Source organism: Arvicola amphibius, chromosome X, assembly GCF_903992535.2.
Source record: "Arvicola amphibius chromosome X, mArvAmp1.2, whole genome shotgun sequence".
NCBI lineage: Eukaryota > Metazoa > Chordata > Mammalia > Rodentia > Cricetidae > Arvicola > Arvicola amphibius.
In genome coordinates, this window is record NC_052065.1 from 15328192 (window position 1) to 15336546 (window position 8355).

At 42.0% G+C, this 8355-nt stretch overlaps 1 protein-coding gene across 1 annotated transcript; it reads left to right on the forward strand.

The window, feature by feature from the left end:
• Positions 1-7001: 7001 nt before the first annotated feature.
• On the forward strand, positions 7002-7685 carry LOC119805532 (zinc finger MYND domain-containing protein 19-like). The gene has a single exon (XM_038317483.1). It carries the CDS (start codon positions 7002-7004, stop codon positions 7683-7685), a length of 684 nt encoding a protein of 227 aa, XP_038173411.1.
• Positions 7686-8355: the final 670 nt, after the last annotated feature.

Sequence of the window (8355 nt, forward strand, 5' to 3'; positions counted from 1 at the left end):
AATAAATGGGACCTCCTGAAGCTGAGCAGCTTCTGAAAAGCAAAGGACACTGTCACTAAGACAAAAAGGCAGCCTACTGACTGGGAAAAGATCTTCACCAACCCCGCAACAGACAAAGGTCTGATCTCCAAAATATATAAGGAACTCAAGAGACTAGACTTTAAAATGCTAATGAACCCAATTAAAAAATGGGGCTCTGAACTGAACAGAGAATTCTCAACTGAAGAACTTCGAATGGCCAACAGACACTTAATGGCATGCTCAACCTCCTTAGCAATCAGGGAAATGCAAATCAAAACAACGTTGAGATACCATCTTACACCTGTCAGAATGGCTAAAATCAAAAACACCAATGATAGCCTTTGCTGGAGAGGATGTGGAGTAAGGGGTACACTCATCCATTGCTGGTGGGAATGCAAACTTGTGCAACCGCTTTGGAAAGCAGTGTGGAGGTTTCTCAGGAAATTTGGGATCAACCTACCCCACTCTTGGGAATTTACCCAAGAGATGCCCAATCATATTACAAAAGCATTTGTTCAACTATGTTTATAGCAGCATTATTTGTAATAGCCAGAACCTGGAAACAACCTAGATGCCCTTCAGTGGAAGAATGGATGAAGAAAGTGTGGAATATATACATATTAGAGTACTACTCGGCGGTAAAAAAACAATGACATCTTGAATTTTGCATGCAAATGGATGGAAATAGAAAACACCATCCTGAGTGAGGTAACCCAGGCCCCAAAAGATGAACATGGGATGTACTCACTCATAATTGGTTTCTAGCCATAAATAAAGGACATCGAGCCTATAATTCGTAAAAAATCCTAGAGAAGCTATATAAGAAGGTGAATCCAAAGAAAAACATATAGTTATCCTCCTGGATATTGGAAGTAGACAAGATTGCTGGACAAAAAAAATGGGAACATGGGGGTGGGGTGGGATGGGGGAAGGGGGGGATGGGGAGAGAAAAGTGTGAAGTGGAGGATGGGAAGAGCTTGGGGGAATAGGATGGTTGGGATATAGGAAGGGTGGATATGGGAACAAGGAATTATATATCTTACTTAAGGGAGCCATTCTAGGGTTGGCAGAGACTTGACTCTAGAGGGGTTCCCAGGTGTCCAGGAAGACGCCCCCAGCTAGGTCCTTGGGCAGCTGAGGAGAGGGTGCCAGAAATGTCCAGATCCTATTGCCATACTCATGAATATCTTGCATATCACCATAGAACCTTCACCTGGCATTGGATGGAGAAAATGACAGAGCCCCACATAAGAGCACCGGACTGAGCTCCCAAGGCCCTGATTAGGAGCAAAAGGAGGGAGATCATGAGCAAGGAAATCAGGACCGTGAGAGGTGCGTTTACCCATTGAGACGGTGGGACAGATCTAACGGGAGACCACCAAGTCCAGTTGGAATGGGACTGATGGAACAGGGGACCAAACCGGACTCTCTGAATGTGGCTGATGGTGGAGAAGGACTGAGAAACCAAGGACAACGGCAATGAACATGAACTCTACAGCATGGACGGGCTCACTGTGAGCCTTGTCAGTTTGGTTGCTCACCTTCCTGGACTTAGGGGGAGCTGGGAGGACCTTGGACTTAACATAGTGAAGGGAACCCTGATGGCTCTTTGTCTTGGAGAGGGGTGGAGTGGGGGTATGGGTGGAAGGGAGGGGAGGGAAGGGGGAGGAGGAGGGGAGGAGATGGAAATCTTTAATAAAAAAATGAGAAAAAAGAAGAATAAAATGTAAATACTTTAAATGTGCACATTTTGATGCATTTTGCCATATACATACACATATGTAGTAATTACTGTAAGAATGTGCATACCCAATCCTCACCTCAGTTTTCTTCCAATTGTAGTCTCCTTTATGCGTTGCTATTGTGAAATACAGACATTTAGACACTTCACACCTCATAAAGCAAGGAGCTACATTTGACTCTGATTTTGCAAAAAGGAAGTTTGAAGTTGGGTAGCTCCATTTTGTAGGATCTTTAAAGATGTTTTAATTTCAACTATTTTTTGTGAATTTACTATATGAATAAACTTATCTAACTTATCCCTCCCTCTAACTTCTCCTAGACACCACTACAGTTCCCTCTCAAATTTACAGGCTCTCTTTTTTTTTTTTTAAATTACAACCATCTGAGATCAGTACTTCACATATATACATAGATATAAGGCCACCAGTTAGGGGAAGCCTACAAGAGCCCACAACACTGATGAAAACCAACTACCCTTTCCCCAACAAGCATTAAATGCCACAGTGTTCAGCTAAGAGTTCAGCCTTGAGAGCCCTCTTCTATGCATTCTGGGATACTGACTGGATTGATGGGCCAGTCTTATACAGGCAAGCACAGCTGCTGTGAGTTCATGAGTGCAGTGGTCCTGTGGTATCCAGAAGACACTACTTTGTTCTGCTCCTCCCTAACTTCTAGTTTTTACAGTCTTTCTTCTATCTCTTAATCTTCCCTGAGCCTTGATGGTAAGAAAATGATACAGATGCTTCATTTGGGGCTGAGCACTCCACTGCCACTTACTCTATCTTTGACCAGCTGTGAGTCTCCCTGTTGACTTCTGTCCTTTGCAAGAAGTTTCCCTGCTGAGAGATGAAAGCTACACAAATCTATGAATACAAAATCAAGTACTTTTTATTTACTTTTCGTTACCTTCTTTGGTGTATGTGAATTTATGTATATGCACTTGCATAATTGAATGTCTTAGGAGATGGTTCTCTTCTACTATGTGAGTCCCAGGAATTGAAGTTAGGTTATCAGGCTTGGAAGAAAGTGCCTTTACCCACTGAGCCATCTCACTGGCCCTAGCTTTATATATTTAGAGGGCAGTTTGATTTTATGTTAATTTAGCAAAATGGCAGTAGAAAACCGTATGTCCTCCAGTTGAGCATATGATCTTTCCAGCCCTCGTTTTTTTAGCCAGCTTTACAGTGCCAGTTATGAGTTCTTGCCTGTGGCGTGGCTTGAAATACAATCAGAAAACTGTGTGCAGACCACTGGGAGAGAAAAGTCATCAACAACAGCCTTACTCTGCCAGCTACAATAATGACCAGATGGCTAGATATGGCCAGTGGTACAATGGTGGCAGTAAAGTTAAAGGCTTTTTACTGTGCTTGTACCATGAGTAATGGCATTGCATGATGAACATAGGGACAAGATTGGGGCTTGGCTCAAGTCAGTGACCTCTGCATGAGCAGGTAAGAATGAGCAACAACCAAGGGAGCAGGCCCAATCTAGAGATCTCTGCAAGACCAGGCCCAAGCCAGGAAATTCTGCTGCCTCAGGCAGGAGCCAGCGACCTCTGCTGGAGCAGATCTGAACCAGCAACCTCCTCTGGAGTAGTACAAAACCGTCCACCTCCAGGTGACCAGGTTCATGCCAGTAAACTCAGCAGGAACGGCCCAAACAAGCAACATCATGACAGGCCAGAGAGAACACCTGGAATTGCAGTAGAACTCACTGGAGCCCCGAGTGACCTCCAGGAATGCTGAGTGATCTCCAGGGTTACGAGAACTGTGGCCTGAACTGCACCATGAGGAGCAGCCATCTGAGCCTTGGTTTCACTGGCACCTGAGAGTTGATCACCCCAACTATACCAATCAGAGGAAAAGATGGGCAGACAAGGTAAGAACACAATCAACACCACAAAGAGCAACATGACACCAACAAAAATTAATGGCTCTACAACAGCAAAATTGAACACCCCAATATACATGAAACTAAAGAAAACGACCTAAAACTAACTTTAGGAGAATTTTTGAGGCCCTTAAAGAGGAAAAGAAAGATTCTCTCAAGGAAATGGAGGAAAAGACCAACAAAAAAATTGGAAGAAATCAAAAAAATCCCTTAAAGAAAGCCAAGAAAGCAATTAAGCAGATGAAAGAAACAATTCAAAACAATTCAAATAGAGACAATAAAGAAAACACAAACTGAGGGAATTCTGGAAATGGAAAATATGAGAAAACACTCAGGAACCACAAATGCAAGCATAAACAGCAGAATACAAGAGAGAGAATCCTAAGTGCTGAAGATACAATAGAGGAAATAGTCAAAGAAATCATTAAATCTAACAAAACCTTAACAAAAAAATATTCAGAAAATATGGAACACCATGAAAACACCAAACCTATGAATAATAGGGATAAAAGAAGCAATCCAACTCAAAAGTACAGAAAAAATACAAAACCAGTAAGAAACCTTTCCCAACCTAAAGAAAGATATGCATATGAAGATAGAAGAAGCTTATAGAATTCCAAATAGAATGGACCAAAAAAGGTCCCCTTGACACATAATAGTCAAAACAGTAAACATACAGATTAAAGAAAGAATATTAAAAGCTGCAGAGGGAAAAGGATGAGTAATATATAAAGGCAGAATTATCGGGATTACACCATACTTCTCAATGGAAACAAAAAATGCCAGAAGGTCTTGGTCTACTGTTATGCAGACTTTATAAGAGACCATGGATGCCAGCCCAGACTACTATACCAGTAAAACTTTCAATTACCATAGTCGAACAAAACAAGATATCTTATGACAGAATCAAATTTGACCAATACCTAGGCATAAGCCCAGTTGCACGAAAGTACTAGAAGGAAAACTGCAACACAAGGAAGTTAGTTCCATTCACAAAAACACAGACAATATATGATCTCACAACATCAAATCCCAAAAAAGGGAAACATACAAAATAACATCACCAACAACGGAAACTAAATAACAGAAAGAAGCAATCCCTGGTCACCAATATCCATTAATGTAAATGGATTCAACTCTCCTATAAACAGACACAGGCTAACAGATTGGATAGGAAAACAGAATCCATCCCTCTGCTGCATGCAAGAAATACACCTCATCCTTAAAGACAGACATTGCCTCATATTAAAAAGGGTTGGGAAAACATTTTCCAATGAAATGAACCTAAGAAACAAGCTGATGTAGCTATCCTAATACCTAACAATATAGACTTCAAACTAAAATCAATCAAGAGAGACAAAGAAGGACATTTTATATTAGTAACAGGAAAAATCCTTCAAAAGGAAATCTCAATACTGAATTTCTATGCCCCACATACAAGGGCACCCTATATGTATAAGAAACAGTATTGAAACTTAAATCACACATTAAACCCCACACACCAATAGTGGGAGACTTCAACACCCCACTCTCACAAGTGTGAACAGATCTGCCAGACAAAAAAAATTAACAGAGAAATAAGAGAACTAACAGATGGTATGACTCAAATGGACTTAACAAACATCTATAGAACATTCCATTCAAAAATAAAATAATATATCTTCTTCTCAGCACCTCATTGAACCTTCTCAAAAACTGAACACATACTAGGTAACAAAGAAAACCTCAACAGATAAAAAGAATTGAAATAACCCCATTTATTTTATCAGATCGCTGTAGCTTAAAATTAAAATTCAACAGCAACATTAATTTCAGAAAACCCACAAACACATGAATATTAAACAATGCTCAACTGAATCAACAATGGGTCAAGGAAGAAATTAAAAACTTCCTAAAATTTAATGAAAATGACCACACAACATACCCAAACTTATGGCATACAATGAATGCAATGTTAAAAGGAAAATTCATAACACTACATGCCTAAATAAAGAAGCTGGAAAAATCCCACACTAGTGAGTTAACAGAATACCTGAAAACTCTTGAACAAAAAGAAACAAACTCAACCAGGAGGACTAGACAGCAGGATATAATAAAAATGAGAGCTGAAATCAACAAAACAAAAACAACAAAATAATAATACAACATTAATAATCAATGAGACAAGTAGTTGGTTCTTCAAGAAAATCAACAAAATAGAGAAACCATAATCCAAACTAAGCAAAAGGTAGAGAGAGAATATCCAAATTAACAATATTAGATATGAAAAGGGGGGCATAACAACAGGCGTGGAGGAAATTCAGAGAATCGTTAGGTCATACTTCAAAAACCTGTACTCCACAAAACTGGAAAACAATAAAAATGGACAATTTGCTGCATAAATATCACTTGCAAAATTAAATCAAAACAAGATAAGCAAATATAAGAGACCTATAATTGCCAAAGAAATAGAAACAATCATCAAGAGCCTCCCAACCAAAAAAAAAAAAAAAAAAAAAAGCCCAGGCCCAGATGGTTTCAGCAGAGAATTCTACAAGATTTTTCAAAGAAAAAGTAATACCATTATTACTCAAATTGTTCCACACAATGGAAGCAGGAACATTGTCAATCTCTTTTTTTTTTTAGGCTAAAATTGCCCTGATACCAAAACTACACAAAGACATTACCAAGAAAGAGAATCACAAACCAATCTCACTCATGAACATTGTTGCAAAAATACTCAGTAAAATGATGGCAAGCTGAATCTATTAACCTATCAGAAAAATCATCCACCATGACCAAGTAGGCTTCATCCCAGAGATGCAGGGATGGTTCACCATATTAAAATCTGTCAAAGTAATCCACCATATAAACAAACTAAAAAAAACATGATCATCTCATTAGATACTGAAAAAGCCTTTGACAAAATACTCAATCCCTTCTTCATGAAGGTTTTGGGAACAGCATGGATATAAGGAACATACTTAAATATAATAAAGGCAATATACAGCAAGCCAACAGGCAATAACAAACTAAATGGATAAACACTCTAGAAATCACACTGAAATCAGAGACAGGACAAGGTTGTCCACTCTCTACATATCTATTCAATATAGTACTGGAGTTTCTAGCTAGAGCAATAAGACAAAAAGGGAGATCAAGAGGATACAACTCGGTGGCAGGTCCGGCGGGCGCGAGGCGGCGGCGGTGGCCCGAACCCCGCCCAGCCTCGTCCGCCCGTGGCCCGCCCGGCCTGACCCCGGCCCCGGCCCCGGCCTGACCCGGAGTGCTGTGGCCTCGCTCCCGCCCAGCCCGGTCGGGAGCCTCCGGAGGGAGCGGCTCCGGCTGCCAAGAGCGCAGGCCCGGCCATGACCGACTTTAAATTGGGCATCGTGCGGCTTGGCCGAGTGGCCGGGAAGACCAAATACATACTGATAGATGAGCAAGACATACCACTGGTGGAGAGCTACTCCTTCGAGGCTCAAATGGAAGTAGATACCGATGGAAATGGTGCTAAGATATTTGCATATGCCTTCGACATAAACCGAGGAAGGGGCTCAGGCAGGCTTCTGCATGAGCTGCTGTGGGAACGACACAGGGGAGGTGTGGCCCCCGGGTTTCAGGTGGTACATCTCAATGCTGTGACTGTGGACAATCGTCTGGACAACCTGCAGTTAGTACCATGGGGATGGCGACCCAAAGCTGAAGAGACCTCCAGCAAACAAAGGGAGCAAAGCTTATACTGGCTTGCGATACAGCAGCTTCCCACGGACCCTAAAGAAGAACAGTTCCCTGTTCTGAATGTGACCCGGTACTATAATGCCAATGGAGATGTGGTGGAAGAGGAAGAGAATTCCTGTACCTACTATGAGTGTCACTATCCTCCTTGTACAGTGATTGAGAAGCAGCTTCGGGAGTTCAATATCTGTGGGCGTTGCCAGGTGGCTCGATATTGTGGGTCTCAGTGCCAGCAGAAGGACTGGCCTGCCCACAAGAAGCACTGTCGGGAGAGGAAGCGTCCGTTTCAGCATGAGCTTGAGCCGGAGCGATGATGGGCTGAAGAGCTGCCACTGTTGCAGGTTCAAGGTTTCCAGCTCGTCATGAGCACAGTGGAAGAGAGACTGGCAGTTGAACCTGGAGGTGCCAAAGAAGTCAGCAATGGATCCAGAGCAGCTGCCATAAGACCTCCCAACAAAATGAAGCCTGTGGGGACAGTGCCCCTCCAGTGTTCACCCCCAGCAGAGACAACGGGGAGGCTCCCTAGGACCTTTCTCATTATTTATATGTTAATATATTTGTAAACTCATGTACAGTTTTTTTTTGGCGGGGAGGTGAGGGGAGGGTTAGAAACTTCAAATAGAATCATTTGTTGTATTCCTCAAATGGTAAACAGTTGACATTCGGCTAGAAACTGTCATGTAGTCAAGCTTCTCCTGGGTGTGGGAAGCCCACTAAGAGGCGTGCACAGAGTCATGTCTAAACAGGCAGAGTAAAGGGGTAGAATCATCCTTGTGACCAGTCTTTGCTCAAACCCCTGTTGTCCAGCCTTTTTTTTTTCTCTTCCCTTGAGACAGTGTCTCTCCATTTAGTCCTGGCTGTCTTGGAACTTAATATGTATCCAGGCTGGCTTTGAACTCAAAGAGACCCACCTGCCTCTGCCTCACGAGTGCTGTGATTAAAGGCGTGTACAAACACGCCTGGCTCAACTTTATTTTTGAGAGG

What these genes read in the sequence shown, in the direction of transcription:
- LOC119805532 (XM_038317483.1), top strand. Translation starts at nt 7,002, where the DNA reads ATGACCGACTTTAAATTGGGCATCGTGCGGCTTGGCCGAGTGGCCGGG.